This window comes from Salmo salar, unplaced genomic scaffold (genome assembly GCF_905237065.1).
Source record: "Salmo salar unplaced genomic scaffold, Ssal_v3.1, whole genome shotgun sequence".
In the NCBI taxonomy this organism is placed as follows: domain Eukaryota; kingdom Metazoa; phylum Chordata; class Actinopteri; order Salmoniformes; family Salmonidae; genus Salmo; species Salmo salar.
This window is the reverse complement of record NW_025548056.1, coordinates 87,960-108,988: the sequence shown is the minus strand read 5'-3', so window position 1 is coordinate 108,988 and position 21,029 is coordinate 87,960. Positions and strand designations below refer to the sequence as shown.

At 40.4% G+C, this 21,029-nt stretch overlaps 3 gene segments (V, D, J or C); 1 reads left to right on the top strand and 2 right to left on the bottom strand.

Moving 5' to 3' along the window:
- Positions 1-2,993: 2,993 nt before the first annotated feature.
- Positions 2,994-3,529, bottom strand: LOC123732625 (Ig heavy chain V region 6.96-like). The segment is given in 2 exon segments: positions 2,994-3,316; positions 3,409-3,529. Coding segments are annotated over 2 exon segments (366 nt in total).
- A 5,670-nt stretch (positions 3,530-9,199) lies between these two features.
- On the top strand, positions 9,200-9,768 carry LOC123732628 (Ig heavy chain V region-like). The segment is given in 2 exon segments: positions 9,200-9,294; positions 9,394-9,768. Coding segments are annotated over 2 exon segments (364 nt in total).
- Positions 9,769-20,007: 10,239 nt separating this feature from the next.
- On the bottom strand, positions 20,008-20,788 carry LOC123732627 (Ig heavy chain V region-like). The segment is given in 2 exon segments: positions 20,008-20,567; positions 20,667-20,788. Coding segments are annotated over 2 exon segments (363 nt in total).
- Positions 20,789-21,029: the final 241 nt, after the last annotated feature.

Here is a 21,029-nt window from a genome sequence, read left to right as displayed (position 1 = left end):
CAATATTCTGAGTAGATAGCCCAGCCATCACGGGCTAGCTATTTAGACACCCACCAAGTTTAGCCCTCACCAAAGTCAGATTTACTATAAGAAAAATGTGATTACCTTTGCTGTTCTTCGTCAGAATGCACTCCCAGGACTTCTACTTCAATAACAAATGTTGGTTTGGTTCAAAATAATCCATAGTTATGTTCAAATATCCTCTGTTTTGTTCGTGCGTTCAAGACACTATCTGAAGGGTGACGAAGGGTGACGCGCCCGACGCGTTTCGTGACCAAAAATTCTAAATATTCCATTACCGTACTTCGAAGCATGTCAACCGCTGTTTAAAATTAATTTTTATGCTATTTTTCTCGTAAAAAAGCGATAATATTCCGACCGGGAAACCCTGACCAAATAGTCCAAAATGTTTTTAGCTTCTAGAGATTGATAATTCATTTTACTAAGTGACTGCATTTATTATTGATAATGTTAGTTATTTCCTATTGTCAACTGACTTTGAATGGCTTTAAAGTTTTCAGTTAAAGTTTCAATAGGATATTCATACATTTATCTTACAAAGATGACATCATGTTTTACGCTTTTCGAGTAATTATGTTTAAAATTTAGAGAATTATTCTTTCCTATAGTGTTTATGGGGCCATAGGATTGATGTAGACAGAGACTGGAGCACAGAATTGTCTCACAGACTCTCACAGTAAGGGAAGTGTTGATCAGTTTTTATACAGTGCTGCAGACTCCTGTATCACTGGGTCTCTGGCACAATAATACACAGCAGAGTCTTCAGTCTTCAGATTGTTCATCTGGAGATACACCTGTTGCTTGCTGTTGTCTCTGGAAAAGGTGAACCTATCCTGAACAGACTGGGAGTAGTAGATGTAACTGCTGGAATCACGAATGGTAGCAACCTTTCCCAGGAGCCTGTCTGATTCAAGCATTCCAATAGCTGCTTCTAAACCCAGCATATGTGCAAGTCAGTAAAACAACTGACAAGCACAATGGAAAAACAACTGACTAATACAATGGGAAAACAACTGACTAGCACAATAGAAAATCAACTAACACAATAGTAAACAACTGACAAACACAATGGCAAAAGAACTGACTAACATCAAGGCAAAACAACTGACTAACACAATGGGAAAACAACTGACTAACATAAAGGCAAAATAACTGACTAACACAGTAGTAAAACAACTGACAAACACAATAGCAAAACAACTGACTAACACAATGGGAAAACAACTGACTAACACAACAGCAAAACAACTGACAAACACAATGGGAAAACAAATGACTAACACAATGTTGTCATGACGTGGCCCTCTTTGGGTATAGCGAGTAGCTTCCCCCTCTCTCTCTCCCCTACACCCAGGTTCTGTTATCTCAGGACGTAAATTCCTAGAGGAGACTCTCTCCTCCTGGCAATGCAGAAAGAGACACATAGACAGAACAAAGGAACTTCTTCTACATTACAGAACTTGAGAACGGAACAATATCCATGTTTTGGAGAATGTGTAAACGGTCGGTGGAGAAGCCAGCTACGACCCGGTCCGTTTTGTGTCATGTTTGTGACCTCATGAAAGACAATACAGCCATATTACCATAACTCTGTTTATACAGGAGCCTCCGTTATGAGGTTTGCATCTAATTATTGTATAAAATGAATGAGTAAAGATTAAACTATTTGTGAAATTATGTAATGTGATTTTAAACTGTTAAAAGTAAAAGTAAACTGCCTGTTACTCAGGCCCAGAAGCTAGGATATGCATATGGTAGTATTGGATAGAAAACCCTCTAAAGTTTCTAAAACTGTTAAAATAATGTCTGTGAGTATAACAGAACTGATTTGGCAGGCGAAACCCCGAGGCGAAACCACAAGCACAATCCATCCAATGCTTTTCTATGGGAAACCTGATTTATTACGGCCCAGATTGCAGTTCCTGTGGCTTCCACTAGATGTCAACAGTCTTTAGAAATTGTAAATATTGTAGAGTAATTAGATCAAGGGAGGTTTGAGTTTACATTCAGACTTAGATCACCCCCATATATATATATATAACTTTAACTGTTCAGGGGAGCAGTGAGTTTTAGTACAGGTCTGGTGCTGGTTTGTATCATTGTGGAGGCGAGCACAATAATAGATAGCTTCAGTATGCAGACTCTGTCCTTTTAAAACAACATGTTACTGGAAGTGTTGCTGGTGGTGCTGAACTTGTTTTTCAGTTCATAATTATAAGCTATGCTTCCACCACTTTCGTTATATCCAATCCACTCCAGTGTTTTCCCTGCAGGTTGTCGGATCCAAGCTGTATAAAAGCTAGTAACAGAATATGAGACCTTACAGGAGATGGTCAGTGGTTGACCTGGCTGAACAGTCATAGAGGCTGGCTGAGTGAGTTCATAACTCTGTACACCTGTTGAAAGGAAATAATGAACAATATTAAAAATCCAAGTAACATGATTTTTGCATGACATTAAAGTCTGATCCAATTTTCCTTATTGTGCCTGTCCCAATATAGACACTCACAGACAACAGCTGCCAGCAGCAGAGATGCAGGGAACATGGTTTGTGGGGACAGGCACAATGGTGGGAGCTGCTCTTCTCTACTCTCCAGGACTCAGAGGGATGTATTATGACACACACATATAGAGCCTGTGTATATAAGGAAGAGGGAGAGACAGGGTTAAGATTACATTTGAATAATGACAATCAGGTATAAAGGACTGGGAATATCAGTGCAAAATGGGGGGGAAATGATGTGATAATCTGTCCGTTTTTAACACTACAGTTATGGGAGATGAAACTGGAATGGATAAACATTGTTTTCTTGTTATTGCTAATGGTACTGTATATTATATTTATCAAGTTATTATTTTAAAAACACATGTACAGGGGTGCTTGTGAACATTTTGCTATTAAATCATTAATTTAAAAAAAAATGAGGTTGACTGTGTTGAATGGGGAAGTGCTTTTTGTACGGCTTCTCCCATTAGTTTAACCACTGTGACTCTCTAGCACAGTAATACACTGCTGTGTCCTCACTCTTCAGGCTGTTCATCTGTAGGTACAGCTTACTGCTGGAGTCATCTCTGGAGATGGTGAATCTACCCTGGACTGACTGGGAGTAAGAGATTGGACTACTAGATGTGCCTATATAAGCAACCAACTCCAGTCCTTTCCCAGGAGCCTGTCTGATCCAAGCCATGTAGTAGATACTGAATGTGAACCCAGAGGCTGTACAGGTCAGTTTGTGGGATTCTCCAGGCTTTTTAACTACTGGTCCAGACTCAGTCAGTGTCTGACCATGAACAGCTGTTGAAAGAAATCACAGATGTTGTTAAAACAGTATCTAAACTCAATTAGTAAATGTATTCACCATAAATCATTTTAAAAAAGAGACTCACAGGAAGCAGCTAACAAAAGCAGCAGCAGAGATGCAGGGAACATGGTTTGTGTTGAAGCTGAACTGGTGGGAGCTGCTCTTCTCAACTCTCCAGGACTCAGAGGGACGTACTAGGACTCTCAGATACAGAGAGGTTTTTATATAAGGAGGAGGTAGAAGGAGTTAAAGGAAGAGGGGCTATTTGAAATTTGCATAAGGAGAGGATATATTTTTATTTGATTTGTTTATTTATTTAACCTTTATTTAACTAGGCAAGTCAGTTAAGAACAAATTCTTATTTACAATGACGGCCTACCAAAAGGCAAAAGGCCTGCGGGGACGGGGGCCTGGGATTTAAAAAATAAAAAAATGTATACAATATAAATATAGGACAAAACACACATCACAACAAGAGAGACACAACGCTACATAAAGCGAGACCTAAGACAACAACACATGACAACACAGCATGGTGGTAACACAACATGATAACAACATGGTAGCAACATAACATGGTAGCAGCACAAAAACATGGTACAAACATTATTGGGCACAGTCAACAGTACAAAGGTCAAGAAGGTAGAGACAACAATACATCATACAAAGCAGCCACAACTGTCTGTAATGATTATCTTTAGGAGAAGTAGAGGAGTCAGGCGCAGGACACAGGGATCAATGTAAACGAACGTGTTTACTTGAAAAATCAATAAATCTTCTCCTCGGAAAATACATATTGCGGAGAAACACCTCCGACCACACAAAACAGCAAACAATCACCGACAAGACAAACAGGAAATGCAGAGGTTTAAATAATGAACATAATTAGGGAATATCAAAAACAGGTGTACACAATAAAGACAAAACCAAACGAACAGTGAAACATCGATCGGTGGCAACTAGTAAGCCGGTGACGTCGACCGCCGAACGCCGCCCGAACAAGGAGAGGGGCCGACTTCGGCGGGAGTCGTGACACCATGATTGAGTCTTTGAATGAAGAGATTGAGATAAAACTGTCTAGTTTGAGTGTTTGTTGCAGCTTGTTCCAGTCGCTAGCTGCAGCAAACTGAAAAGAGGAGTGACGCAGGGATATGTGTGTTTTGGGGACCTTTAACAGATATATGGTCCCACAGTTGATAGTGCATGTCAGAGCAAAAACCAAGCCGTGAGGTCGAAGTAATTGTCCATAGAGCTCCGAGATAGGATTGTGTCAAGGCACAGATCTGGGGAAGGGTACCAACAAATGTCTGCATCATTGTAGGTCCCCTAGAACACAGTGGAAGAAGTTTGGAACCACCAAGATTCTTCATAGAGCTTGCCACCTGGCCAAACTGAGCAATCGGAGGAGAAGGGCCTTGGTCAGGAAGGTGACCAAGAATCCGATGGTCCCTCTGATAGAGCTCTACAAACCTCTACAAGGTTCTCCCATCTCTGTTTTCCTGGCACCAAACCTAAGCATACAGCCAAGACAACGCAGGATTGGCTTCGGGACGAGTCTCTGAGTGTCCTTGAGTAGCCCAGCCAGAGCCCGGACTTGAACCTGATTGAATATCTCTGAAGTGACCTGAAGATAGTTGTGCAGCAACACTCCCCATCCAACCTGACAGAGCTTGAGAGGATCTGCAGTGAAGAATGGGAGAAACTCAAGCTTGTAGCGTCATACCCAAGAAGACTCGAGTCTGTAATCGCTGTCAAAGGTGCTTCAACAAATTACTGAGTAAAGGGTCTAATAATTATGTAAACCTTATATTTCCATTTTTTATTTTTAAGAAATTAGCAGAAAAGTCTAAAAACCTGGTTTTGCTTTGTAATTATGGGGTATTGTATGTAGATTGATGAGGGAAAATAATATTTTATCAATTTTAGAATAAGGCCGTAACCTAACAAAATGTAGAAAACGTCAAAGGGTCAGAATACTTTCCGAAGGCATTGTACATACTTACATTTTGGATCAGTAAGGAATGACTTCCAGTCGTGGCAGTGATGACCTGTGTTGTCATGGCACCATCTTTTGGCCCGGGAAGATGAACAGCTTGTCATACATAATGTTGAAACATTTCAGACATTCTCATTGAGTATTTTATGGATAAAACATTTATTTTTCAATAAAATGATTGGAACTGAGGAGCGTTATATCTAATCTTCAGCTTCCATATTCTATATTGTATCCCAGAGAATGGGTTTTTATACAGCTATGGTGCTGGTTTGTATCACTGTGAGGGTAGGCACAATAATACATAGCTGTGTCTTCAGTCTGAAGGTTCTGCCCTTTTAAAAACACAGTATAACTGCTAGTCTACTGAGAGGCTGAACTTGTTCTTCAGTGAATCCTTGTATTCTGTGTCTCCAGAATATACATTTCCAATCCACTCCAGTGTTTTCCCTGCAGGTTGTCAGATCCAAGCTATCCAAGTGTTAGTAACATAATAAGAGACCTTACAGTAGATGTTCAGTGGTTGACCTGGCAGGACAGTCATAGATGCTGGCTGAGAGAGCTCATAACTCTGTACACCTGGGAAAGGAAATAACTATTAACAAGAAGTTCATATTTAAGCCGATGTTAACACGTGATTTTTTATGAATGTTTATTATGAGTATTTCTGTATTTTGAATTTGGTGCTCTGCAATTTCACCGGATGTTGTCGGGGTGGGTTGCTAGCGGGACGCCTGACCCTAATTAAAGGCACAGTCAACTTATTGTATGTAAACTTCTGACCCACTGGAATTGTGATACAGTGAATTATAAGTGAAATAACCTGTCTGTATTATAAGTGAAATAATCTGTCTGTAAACAATTGTTGGAAAAATTACTTGTGTCATGCACAAAGTAGATTTCCTAACCGACTTGCCAAAACTATAGTTTGTTTACAAGAAATTTGTGGAGTGGTTGAAAAACGAGTTGTAATGACTCCAACCTAAGTGTATGTAAACTTCTGACTTCAACTGTAACATTTCAAGAGTGGGCTCTGCTAAGCTATGATACATTTTATAAGCACCACCAACACAGTGAATGGGAAAATGCATTAAAATAGCTGTTATTTAGTCAGCACCATTATGAATGGTTTAACTTCTTTGGCTCACTGGTTTTTGGTCGGAATTTTGGATGACTGATGTGCCCAAAGTAAACTGCCTGTTACTCAGGCCCAGAAGCTAGGATAGGCATATACTTGGTAGCATTGTTTCTAAAACTGTTAAAATAATGTCTGTGAGTATAGCGGAACTGATATGGCAGGCGAAAACCCGAGGAAAATCCATCCAGGAAGTGGGATTTATTTTTATGTGAGTGGTTTTAAATTGAAAGCCTATCAACCATATAAGGGGTTAGCACCCAGATTGCAGTTCCTATGGCTTCCACTAGATGTCAACAGTCTTTAGACATAGTTTCAGGCTTGTTTTCTGAAAAATGAAGAAGAATGAGACCTCTCTGTCAGGGGACTGGGAAATCATGCAGTACTGCATGACCGTGTGCGCGCTCTTCGTTCATTTTTCTTTTTATTGAATACGCTATTGTTCGGTTGAAATATTATCGATTATTTAGATAATTGACAACCTGAGGATTAGTTATAAACATCGTTTGACATGTTTCGATGAACTTTACCAGTACTATTAGGATGCATTCGTCTGCACGCCTTTGAGCCAGTGGATTACTGAACAAAACGCGCCAACAAAACAGAGTTTTGGGATATAAAGAGGGACTTTATCGAACAAAATGACCATTTGTTGTGTAGCTGGGACCCTTGTGATTGCAACCAGATGAAGATCTTCAAAGGTAAGTGATTAATTTTATCACTATTTCTGACTTTCGTGACTCCTCTGCATTGTTGGAAAATGTTTGAATGCTTTTGTAAGCGGGTCGCTGTCCTCAGATAATCGCATGGTAGGCTTTCGCCGTAAAGACTTTTTGAAATCTGTCAAAGCGGCTGGATTAACAAGAAGTTAATATTTTAATGACTCCAACCTAAGTGTATGTAAACTTCCGACTTCAACTGTATCTGATATTGGCAGAAAGCTTAAATTATTTTTTATCTAACTGCACTGGCCAATTTACAGTACCTGTTACAGTGAAAGAATACCATGCTATTGTTTGAGGAGAGTGCACAGTTTTGAACATTAGTCGCATTTGGGCTGTCTTGATACAACATATTGAACAGAAATGCAATGGTTCATTGGATCAGTCTAAACATTTGCACATACACTGATGCCATCTAGTGGCCAAAATCTAAATTGCACGTAGGCTGGAATAATACATTATGGCCTTTCTCTTGTATTTCAAAGATGATGGTACAAAAAATACAAAAGAATGTTTTTTTTTTTTCTTTGTATTATCTTTTACCAGATCTATTGTGTTATATTCTCCTACATTCCTTTCACATTTCTACAAACTTCAATGTGTTTCCTTTCAAATGGCTCTATGTGTGTGTCATAGTATATCCCTCTGAGTCCTGGAGAGTAGAGAGGACCAGCTCCCACCAGTTAAGCTTCAATACAAACCATGTTCCCTGCGTCTCTGCTGCTGCTTCTGGCAGCTGCCCCTGTGAGTTCCTGATTGCAGTCTGGTCAGCATAACTTGTGTTGCTGTGATACTGATGTGACTCCTTGATTGATCTGACCTGTCATTACTCTCCCTCCTCAGGAATCCACAGTCCTGCCTAACATTATAATCCAATAGAAGTCTGGCTTTTTACATGGACAACACGTAGTATTTACAGTTTGCACAGTTATAAAATACATTTGTTTCTACTGATATTCCCATTAATTTCTCTGAAATCTAATTTCAGATGAAAACTGCCAAAGCTGTGTATTGATGTGTGTTTCTCCATATAGGTGTCTACTGTGATACTGAACTCATCCAGTCTGATCCAGTGGTTATAAAACCAGGAGAGTCTTTCAGCATCTCCTGCAAATTCTCTGAGTTTTCTATATATTCTTACTGTCTTCACTGGATACGACAAGCTGAAGGAAAAGGTTTGGAGCATGTTGGTTATACATGCACTAGTAGTACTTCCACTGTAGATTCACTGAACAGCAAGATCAGTTCTAGTTATGAAAACTGTACAGTGTTTCCACAAGGGAACAACTTCCAGACTGAAGAAACAGCAGTAATACAAACCATGGCCAGAGCTGTACAAACACCCATCCTCCAGGGAGTCATTGTAACTTATGATAGGGACGTACTCAATTAAATAGAACAGAGATGCTTCTCCTCATCAAATATGTAAACAAATACAAGCCCATCAGAGGCTGTGCTGGAAATGTATATCTGAGTTGTTTGCCAATTATACTCTTGAGATGACTTGATGGTATTCTAATTGATGTCTATCAAACAATCAATGAACTCATTCATGAAGATCAAAGCTCTGTACAAAGAAATATGATATAAAAAAGATATATGAAACAATAATATATATTATTTATATCATAATACTTTGTATCTTTTTGATAGTACAGAGCTTAGATCTTCTTGTTCGGTATTGGCCACCTTTATCATATGAATGATTAAAACTTTAATGAGTGGAGACAATTAACACTAATGGGTTGTGAAACAAAAAATATTGGCAGAGTGTAAAGCTCATTGTATCACAGTCCTGCCTAACATTATACTCCAGTTTAAGTCTGGCTTTTTACAAGGATAACATATTAGAGCTTTAAATAGCTTGCACAGTTATTACATATTTTTTCCCCCACTGATATTTTCATTAACTATAAATATCCTCACCTTACGCAAATTTCACCTAGCCCTTCTTCCTTTCTATCCCTCTACCTCCCACTATATGAAAACCTTTCTGTATCTGAGAGTCCCAGTGCGTTCCTCTGAGTCCTGGGGAGTAGAGAAGAGCAGCTCCCACCTGTTCAGCTTCAACACAAACCATGTTCCCTGCATCTCTACTGCTGATGCTGGCAGCTGCCTCCTGTGAGTTCCTGACTGTAGTCTGATCAGTATAACTTGTGTTGCTGTGATACTGATGTGACTCCTTGATTGATCTGACCTGTCATTCCTCTCCCTCCTCAGGTGTCCACTGTCAGGTCGTACTCACACAGGCTGAACAGACAGTCCAGGGGACCCCCTGGGGGATCCCTCAAACTCACATGTGCCTGTAGTGGAATCACTCTAAGCAGCAGTTATATGCACTGGATCCGCCAAGCACCTGGAAAAGGACTTGAATGGATAATTTACTATTATTCTGACACTTACAAGAGCAATGCCCCTGTAGTACAGGGCCGATTCACTGCATCAAAGGACAGCACTAATTTCTATCTCCACATGAGCCAGTTGAAGTCAGAGGACTCTGCAGTGTATTACTGTGCTAGAGATTCACTATGGTTAAACTAATGAGAATAGCTGTACAAAAACCATCTGGTTGAGAAAGGAAGGACGTGCGCAAACACAAAGACACACGTATGGTATGACCAGTAGACCATGACAAGGGGACACATGAGGAACAATTCTAATGATGTATCAAATAATAACACAATGATACACCTGTTAACCTGTTATGGCTAGGGGGCAGTATTTTCGCGGCTGGATAAAAAACGTACCCGATTTAATCTGGTTACTACTCCTGCCCAGTAACTAGAATATGCATATAATTATTGGCTTTGGATAGAAAACACTCCAAAGTTTCTAAAACTGTTTGAATGGTGTCTGTGAGTATAACAGAACTCAAATGGCAGGTCAAAACCTGAGAGATTCCTTTACAGGAAGTGGCCTGTCTGACCATTTCTTGAACTTCTTTGCCATCTCATTCAATTACAAAGGATCTCTGCTCTAACGTGACACTTCCTACGTCTTCCATAGGCTCTCAGAGCCCGGGAAAAAACATAATGTCGTCATCCCAGCCCCAGGCTGAAACACATTATCGCCTTTCTCAAGTGGCCGATCAAGGGACTGTGGGCTTAGGCGCGTGCCCTGGCCGCCCCCGTCTTTGTGATTTTTCCTCTGTTTGCCGAAAAGGAGATTCCCGGTCGGAATATTATCGCTTTTTACGAGATAAATTGCATAAAAATTGATTTTAAACAGCGGTTGACATGCTTCGAAGTACGGTAATGGAATATTTAGAATTTTTTTGTCACGAATTGCGCCATGCGCTCGACCCTGATATACCATTTCGGATAGTTTCTGGAACGCACGAAGAAAACGCCGCTATTCGGATATAACGATGGATTATTTGGGACCAAACCAACATTTGTTATTGAAGTAGCAGTCCTGGGAGAGCATTCTGACGAAGACAACAAAGGTAATAACATTCTTGTAATAGTAAATCTGATTTTGGTGAAGGCTAAACTTGCCGGGTGTCTAAATAGCTAGCCCGTGATGGCTGGGCTATGTACTTAGAATATTGCAAAATGTGCTTTCACCAAAAAGCTATTTTAAAATCGGACATATCGAGTGCATAGAGGAGTTCTGTATCTATAATTCTTAAAATAATTGTTATGCTTTTTGTGAACGTTTATCGTGAGTAATTTAGTAAATTGTTAGTAAATACCCGGAAGTTTGCGGGGGTATGCTAGTTCTGAACGTCACATGCTAATGTAAAAAGCTGTTTTTTGATATAAATATGAACTTGATTGAACAAAACATGCATGTATTGTATAACATAATGTCCTAGGTGTGTCATCTGATGAAGATCATCAAAGTTTAGTGCTGCATTTAGCTGTCTTCTGGGTTTTTGTGACATTATATGCTCGCTTGAAAAATGGGTGTCTGATTATTTCTGGCTGGGTACTCTGCTGACATAATCTAATGTTTTGCTTTCGCTGTAAAGCCTTTTTGAAATCGGACAGTGTGGTTAGATAAAGGAGAGTCTTGTCTTTAAAATGCTGTGAAATAGTCATATGTTTGAAAAATTGAAGTTTTTGTATTTTTGAGGAATTTGTAATTCGCGCCACGCCTATCATTGGATATTGAAGCAGGTGTTCCGCTAGCGGAACGTCTAGATGTAAGAGGTTAAAAACATGGTGCTAGTGTTGTTGATGCACCAACAGGGGGCACTCTCTCTCCATATGATTAAAATAAAGACCAATACTGATGAACGCTCTGCTTAAGTGTCTTAAATATGTTTCATCCAACACAAGTAGTAATACTTTAATGTATTGTTTCATATCCCCCCTTTACATAAAACATATAACAAATAGAGGGTCTCTGAGTTTTCAGATGGCAAAGGTTGTGTCCAGTTATAGATATAATACAACAATGCAACGCCCCCCCTCCCCCCTCCCCCACCCAGGTGGTGGTGCAACCGGTCAGGATGTTCTCGATGGTGCAGCTATTGAACTTCTTGATTATCTGGGGACCCATGCCAAATCCTTTCAGTCTGCTGAGCGGGACAAGATGTTGTCTTGCCCGCTTTATGACCGTCTTGGTGTGTTTGGACCATGATAGTTCGTTGGTGATGTGGATATCAAGGAACTTGAAACTCTTGACCCACTACACTACAGCCCAGGTGATGTTAAGGACTCATTGTTCAATGTAGAGGTCGACCGATTATGATTTTTCAACGCCCGATACCGATATTGATTATTGGAGGTCCCAAAAAGCCGATGCCGATTAATCGGCCGATTCATTTTTTATTTTTTTTTGTAATGATGACAATTACAACAATACTGAATGAACACTTATTTTCACTTAACTGATGGGAACAATACTTATTTCCTCCAACTGAGTGAAAGAGAGACTCTTTTTATATACAGAGAGGGAAATTGATTTGAATCAAAGTCTGAGATTTAGGATTAATGCAGAAGTACATAAATTACTAGTACAACAGTGACATGTTGAGTAGAACATATTATTTATCATAATAATACAATTATCTGTTATGGAATGCATTGTGCAGCATTATGTAATTATTATCACGCGATCAAATCGTTTAATTGTAATTAACTAGGAGATCGGGGCACCAAGGAAAATATTCAGATTACAAAGTTATAATTTTCCTAATATAACTTTCCTATATTATAACATTATATATTATATTCTATTATAGTATAGGCCGATTATCTTCTGGTTTAAATGGTGTATTTTACCTCGCGTCCAGTCTCATTCCAAACGTCGTAAATTGTTGTATCTGCATGAACCCAGCCTTTACTAAGAGTCATCCATACATCAATTGTCTTAAAATCATTTATTTACTAAACTAAGTAATTCACAGAAAGTATACAAACAGTAATTATCATCACAAAGAATTGGTAGAGTAATGTGGCCTAGTGGGCTAAAACAGGCATGGCTGGTCTGTTAGACAATGGGTCATAAACGGTCAGCTGAGGAGACACACAGAGTTCATTAATATTAATCTTACATCTAGACGTTCCGCTAGCGGAACACCTGCTCCAACATCCAATGATGGGCGTGGCGCGAAATACAAACTCCTCAAAAATACAAAAACTTCAATTTTTCAAACATATGACTATTTCACAGCATTTTAAAGATAAGACTCTCCTTTATCTAACCACACTGTCCGATTTCAAAAAGGCTTTACAACGAAAGCAAAACATTAGATTATGTCAGCAGAGTACCAAGCCAGAAATAATCAGACACCCATTTTTCAAGCTAGCATATAATGTCACAAAAACCCAGAAGACAGCTAAATGCAGCACAAAACTTTTATGATCTTCCTCAGATGACAACCCTAGGACATTATGTTATACAATACATGCATGTTTTGTTCAATCAAGTTCATATTTATATCAAAAAACAGCTTTTTACATTAGCATGTGACGTTCAGAACTAGCATACCCCCCGCAAACTTCCGGGGAATTTGCTAACAATTTACTAAATTACTCACGATAAACGTTCACAACAAGCATAACAATTATTTTAAGAATTATAGATACAGAACTCCTCTATGCACTCGATATGTCCGATTTTAAAACAGCTTTTTGGTGAAGGCACATTTTGCAATATTCTAAGTACACAGCCCAGCCATCACGGGCTAGCTATTTAGACACCCGGCAAGTTTAGCCTTCACCAAAATCAGATTTACTATTATAAAAGTTTGATTACCTTTTGTTGTCTTCGTCAGAATGCACTCCCAGGACTGCTACTTCAATAACAAATGTTGGTTTGGTCCAAAATAATCCATCGTTATATCCGAATAGCGGCATTTTGTTCGTGCGTCCCAGACACTATCCGAAATGGTAAATCAGGGTCGCAGCGCGTTGCGCAATTCGTGACAAAAATTCTAAATATTCCATTACCGTACTTCGAAGCATGTCAACCGCTGTTTAAAATCAATTTTTATGCAATTTATCTCGTAAAAAGCGATAATATTCCGACCGGGAATCTCCTTTTCGGCAAACAGAGGAAAAATCACAAAGACGGGGCGGCCAGGGCACGCGCCTAAGCCCACAGTCCCTTGATCGGCCACTTGAGAAAGGCGATAATGTGTTTCAGCCTGGGGCTGGGATGACGACATTCAGGTTTTCTCGCGGCTCTGAGCGCCCATGGAAGCCGTAGAAAGTGTCACGTTACAGCACAGATCCTTTGTAAATTCGATAGAGATGGCAAAGAAGTTCAACAAATGGTCAGACAGGCCACTTCCTGTAAAGGAATCTCTCAGGTTTTGACCTGCCATTTGAGTTCTGTTATACTCACAGACACCATTCAAACAGTTTTAGAAACTATATTGTGTTTTCTATTTAAATCTACTAATTATATGCATATTCTAGTTTCTGGGCAGGAGTAGTAACCAGATTAAATCGGGTATGTTTTTTATCCGGCCGTGAAAATACTGCCCCTATCCCAAAGAAGTTAACAAGTTAAAATGGCCCTAAAGATTGACGCTATACAACGTTTGACATGTTTGAACGAACGTAAATTGATTTCTTTTTTTGACTTTTCGTCGTGACACTTTCCTCGCGCATCCTACATTTTGAGTAGCTTACTGAATGCGCTAACAACATGGAGTTATTTGGACATAAATTATTAAAAGCTTTATAGAAATGTAAACCCAAATAAAATTCTGAACTTTTGTTCCTGTGTTGCTGATCATTAACACATTATAATAAAAATATTACAGTCAACATGTCTCATAAGTAAAATCTGAACTACAGAGAGCAGAATAAAGGACAGAGGAGAGAAAATCAAGGAATAGGACAGAAGATTTCTCCCTCTCAGTCTCTATTTCAGCCTCTAGGAGGCGGTCTCACGCAAAGTCTCCCTCCCCTTCATCCCTTTATAATCAGACACTCAGCTCTGGTAATGTGTTTATAGGCAGTTTGGACTGACATTGCAACAAGTCCTGATTATGTGAATGAAGGTATTTTTGATATTTAATTTTCACAGCTGTTCAGAGTCAGACGCTGACTGAGTCTGAATCAGTGGTTAAAACATTTGAAGAATCTCACAAGCTGACTTGCACATATTCTGGGTTTGGTTGCTACTATTGGAATGCTTGGATCAGGCAGGCTTCAGGGAAGGGGCTAGAATGGGTTGCTACAATTAGTGATTCAAGCCGTTATATCTACTACTCCCAGTCTATTCAGGGACGGTTCACCATCTCCAGAGACAACAGCAAGCAGCAGGTGTATCTCCAGATGAACAGTCTGAAGACTGAAGACTCTGCTGTTTATTACTGTGCCAGAGACACAGTGACACAGGAGGCTGCAGCACTGTACAAAAACTGATCAAACAAGACAATTCTGGGCTCCAGTCTCTGTCAACATCAATCCCATGGCCCCACCAACACTAGAATAGAGTAGACACATCATACTATAAATTCCAAAAATAATTACTTGAAAGGCATAAACTATTCCTGTCATCTTTTGTAAGATAACTGAATGAATAGCCTATTGAAACTTTAACTTAAAACTTTAAAGCCATTCAACGTCAGCTGACAATGGTAAATAACCCCAAACAGGATCTTTAATAATGTATATGCAGTTATTTAGTGAAATGCATATCAATCTCTTGCAGTTAAAACCATTTATTTTGTAAGGTCTTTAAATTTGGTGATCTTATTTGCATGAAACCAGATGTCACATTTTCATCAAACAGTTAATGCAACATTGAATACATGTACCATGAAGGTCATTCATATTTAACAGTAATGGAACAATAATATATCCCTGAGGGACACCAATAGATGTTGTTATCTTGTGCTGTTCTGAGAAACAATGTTGAAAATATGAACTCTCAAAGATCTCTCCCTCTCAGCCTTTATGTAAGCCTATGAAGGGCGGTCTATGTCTATGCAAAGTCTCCCTCCCATTCTTCCCTTTATAATCAGACACTCAACTCTGGCCTTCTCATTATATGAAGCTTGGACTGACTTTATAGCATGACCTGCACTAACTATTATAGTTGAACAATGGAACTGAGGACTCCCTTTGTTTACAGTGCTATCACAAAGTATTCACACCCCTTAGATATTTCCACAGAGACGGCCCACTGTCCGGAACCAAGAGAGACGGCCCACTCTCAGAGTCGTCCTACGGCCCGGAGCTCCCAGAGTCGTCCTACGGCCCGGAGCTCCCAGAGTCGTCCTACGGCCCGGAGCTCCCAGAGTCGTCCTACGGCCCGGAGCGCCCAGAGTCGTCCTACGGCCCAGAGCTCCCAGAGTCGCCCTACAGTCCGAAGCTCCCAGAGTCCAGTCCAGGGTCTAGAGTGAATGGCCTCAGGCAGAGGTATTCAGTGGGGGTGGATTGGTCAGGTAGGGGACTAAGGCCTGAGCCTGAGCCACCTCCACTGTAGGAGGGTTGGGGAGGTGACAGCAGCCACCCTCCCTTCCCTCCCTTTAGTAAGGGGTTTATTTTTGTCGTTTTTTTTTAAGGTGCAACCGGGTATGCACCTTTTGGGGAGTACTGTCACGTCCTGACCAGTAAAGGGGTTATTTGTTCTTATTAGTTTGGTCAGGACGTGGCAGGGGGTATTTGTTTTATGTAGTTCAGGGTGTGTTTGTGTATGTGTTCATGTAGAGGGGGTATTTGGTTTAAATGGTTCGGGGTGGTTGTGTATGCAGAGGGGTATTTGATTTATGTATTCCGGGGTTTTTGGGTTATCGTTCTATGTTAGTTTATTTCTATGTTCTGTCTAGGCGTTTGCATTTATATGTTTTGGTAATGGGATTGGGGCCTTCAATTGGAGGCAGCTGTCTATCTTTGCCTCTGATTGAAGGTCCTATATTTAGGAATGTGTTTGTTTTGGAAATTGTGGGAGATTGTTTCTTGTTTAGCTGTGTGCCTGACGAGACTGTCCAGTTCGTTTGTTTTTTGTATACGTTTGTGTTTTCCTTCTTCACCTAATTAAAAGAAGATGAGTATACATTTTCCCACTGCGTTTTGGTCTACACCCGTGACAGTTTCAGATAACATTTGGTCCCAGTCTACATAGTGTTAAAGTTACTCTACAGGTAGTGTCACATTTTCAGAGTTAATTTGATTGAAAATGGTGTAAATTCCACTGAATTGAGTTTAATTTACACTGCAATGACTGCATAATTTTATACTCCGATGTAATTCCGACACTAGAGCTCATTGACTCCTCACAATGTTGAAAATACTCATCCTCGGTTAAAATAAGTCAACACTGTAATTTCTACACCACATTTTTTACTGTGTGAAATGTTCCATATGCACAAAAGGCTTCTTTATCTCAAATGTTGTGCACAAATTTCTTTACATCCCTGTTAGTGTGCATTTCTCCTTTGCCAAGATTATCCATCTATCTGACAGGTTTGGCATATCAAGAAGCTGATTAAACCGTATGATCATTACACAGGTGCACCTTGTGCTGGGGACAGTGAAAAGCCACACTAAAATGTGCAGTTTTGAAACACAAGACAATGACACAGATGTCTCAAGTTTTGAGTGAGCGTGCAATTGGCATGCTGACTGCAGGAATACCCACCAGAGCTGTTGCCAGAAAATGTCATGTTAATTCCTCTACCATAAGCCATATCCCATGTTGATTTAGAGGATTTGGCAGTAGGTCCAAATGGCCTCACAACCGCAGAACAAGAGTGTGGCGTCGTGTGGGTGAGCGGTTTGTTGATGTCAACGTTGTGAACAAAATGCCCCATGGTGGCAGTGTGGTTATTGTATGGGCAGGCATAATCTACGGACAACAAACATAATTGCATTTTATTGATGGAGATACTGTGACGAGATCCTAAGGCCCATTGTCGTGCCATTCATCTGCCGCCATCACCTCCTGTTTCAGCATAATAATGCACAGCTCCATGTCGCAAGGATCTGTACACGTCCTGGAAGCTGAAAATGACCCAGTTCTTCCTTGCCCTGCATACTTACCAGACATGTCACCCATTGAGCACATTTGGAATGCACTTGGTCGACGTGTACGACAGTGTGTTCCAGTTACAGTCGCTTCGTACAGCCATTGAAGAGGAGTGGGACAGCATTCCACAGACCTAGGGCTGTGATGGTCACAAAATGTTGTCAGCCGGTGATTGTCAAGCAAATAACTGTCGGTCTCACAGTAAATTATTGTTAATTGATATAAATACATTTAGCATCTACTGGCTTCCACACAAGCCACTGATGCAGACCTTTGCAACATCTACATTTTAAAAAGTCTAATGAACTCATGTAATAAAGCCTACACCCTTCACAATGAATCCATTATTTTTTATAGACAGGTTTAAAATAGCTTTTCGGCAAAAGCACATTTTGCAATATTCTGAGTAGATAGCTCGCCATCACGGGCTAGCTAATTTGACACCCACCAAGTTTGGCGTTCACTAAACTCAGAATTACTATAAGAAAAATTGGATTACCTTTCCTGTTCTTCGTCAGAATGCACTCCCAGGACTTCTACTTCATCCACAAATGTTGTTTTGGTTCAAAATAATCCATAGTTATGTTCAAATATCCTCTGTTTTGTTCTTGCGTTCAAGACACTATCCGAACGGTGACGCGCGGACGTGTATCGTGACAAAAAAATTCAAAATATTCCATTACCGTACTTCGAAGCATGTCAAACGCTGTTTAAAATCAATTTTTATGCGATTTTTCTCATAAAATAGCGATAATATTCCGACCGGGAGACGTCTTTTTCGTTCAAAGACTGAAAATGTAAAATGGACTCTTCACGTGCACGCGCGGCCTGTCTCATTGTTCTCAGATCGACCACTATCCAAATGCGCTACTGTTTTCAGCCAGGGGCTGCAAAGTCATCATTCAACGTTCTGGCGCCTTCTGAGAGCCTATGGGAGCCTTAGAAAGTGTCACGTTACAGCAGAGATCCTCTGTTTTCAATAAAGAGGGTGTAGAAGGCCAAGAAATGGTCAGAGAGGGCACTTCCTGTACAGAATCTTCTCAGGTTTTGGCCTGCCATATGAGTTCTGTTATACTCACAGACACCATTCAAACAGTTTTAGAAACTTTAGGGTGTTTTCTATCCAAATCAAACAATTATATGCATATTCTAGTTTCTGGGCAGTAGTAATAACCAGATTAAATCAGGTACGTTTTTTATCCGGCCGTGTCAATACTGCCCCCTAGCTCTAACAGGTTAAAGGTGGGACAGTCACGTCCCACCTAGCTCAAATCAAATAAATTTATTTATATAGCCCTTCGTACATCAGCTGATATCTCAAAGTGCTGTACAGAAACCCAGCCTAAAACCCCAAACAGCAAGCAATGCATGTGAAAGAAGCACGGTGGCTAGGAAAAACTCCCTAGGAAAAACTCCCTAGAAAGGCCAAAAACCTAAGAAGAAACCTAGAGAGGAACCAGGCTATGAGGGGTGGCCAGTCCTCTTCTGGCTGTGCCGGGTGGATATTATAACAGAACATGGTCAAGATGTTAAAATGTTCATAAATGACCAGCATGGTCAAATAATAATAATCATAGTAGTTGTCGAGGGTGCAACAAGCACGTCCGGTGAACAGGTCAGGGTTCCATAGCCGCAGGCAGAACAGTTGAAACTGGAGCAGCAGCACGGCCAGGTGGACTGGGGACAGCAAGGTGTCAGCATGCCAGGTAGTCCTGAGGCATGGTCCTAGGGCTCAGGTCCTCCGAGAGAAAGAAAGAAAGAGAGAAAGAGAGAATTAGAGAGAGCATATTTAAATTCACACAGGACACCGGATAAGACAAGAGAAATACTCCAGATGTAACAGACTGACCCTAGCCCCCGACACATAAACTACTGCAGCATAAATACTGGAGGCTGAGAGCTCAGAGAAGTTAAGGAGAATATTATCTTTAAAATGGTGTATAATACTTGTATGTTTGAGAAATTTGAATTATGAGATTTTTGTTGTTTTGAATTTGCCGCCCTGCTATTTCACTGGCTGTTGATAGTGTGTACCGCGGGTGTGGCGCTAGCGTCCCAGATGTCCCAGAGAGGTTTTAAAGCAGTTAAGTATCTCAGGGACTGTAGGGACTGTCCCTATACACTTTCATGATCTAATTCTCACTATCTTGTTTCAGCTGAGGACAAAAAGCTTTTTTGCATCAACCACATGAACACAATTTGAATTTGAATAAATGGTGAGATGGGGGGTGTTGCATTGTTGTATTATATCTATAACTGGACACAACCTTTGCCATCTGAAAACTCAGAGACCCTCTATTTGTTACATTTTTAATGTAAAGGGGGGATATGAAACAGTACATTAACGTATTACAACTTGTGTTGGATGAAACATATTTAAGACACTTAAGCAGAGCGTTCATCAGTACTGGTCTTTATTTTAATCATACGGAGAGCGAGAGTGCCCCCTGTTTGTGCATCAGCAACACTAGCACCATGTATTTAACAGGTGTATCATTGTGTTATTATTTGATACATCATTAGAATTGTTCCTCATGTGTCCCTTGTCATGGTCTACTGGTCATTCCATATATGTGTCCGTGTGTTTGCGCAGGTCCTTCCTTTCTCTACCAGATGGTTTTTGTACAGCTATTCTCATTAGTTTAACCATAGTGAGTCTCTAGCACAGTAATACACTGCAGAGTCCTCTGGATTCAACTGGCTCATGTGCAGATAGAAATTAGTGCTGTCCTTTGATGCTGTGAATCTGCCCTGTACTACAGGGGCATTGCTCTTGCTACTATCAGAGTAATAGAACATTATCCATTCAAGTCCTTTTCCAGGTGCTTGGCGGATCCAGTTCATATAACTGCTGCTTAGAGTGATTCCACTACAGGCACATGTGAGTTTGAGGGATCCTGCAGGGGTCCCCTGGACTGACTGTTCAGCCTGGGTGAGTACGACCTGACAGTGGACACCTGAGGAGGGAGAGGAATGACAGGTCAGATCAATCAAGGAGTCACATCAGTATCACAGCAACACAAGTTATACTGATCAGACTACAGTCAGGAACTCACAAGAGGCAGCTGCCAGCATCAGCAGTAGAGATGCAGGGAACATAGTTTGTGTTGAAGCTGAACTGGTGGGCGCTGCTCTTCTCTACTCTCCAGGACTCAGAGGGACGTACTAGGGCTCTCAGATACAGTAAGGTTTTTATATAGGGGGAGGTAGAGGGATAGAAAGGAAGAAGGGCTAGGTGAAATTTGCATAAGGTTAGGATATATATAGTTCATGGAAATATCAGTGGGGGAAAAAAATAAGCGTCCCACCCCTGGTACACCCTATCAACAGCAGGTGAAATATCAAGGGCGCCAAATTTGAAAACAATTAAGTGTCATAATTCAACATCTCCTTAATCTAACCACGTTGTCCGATTTCAA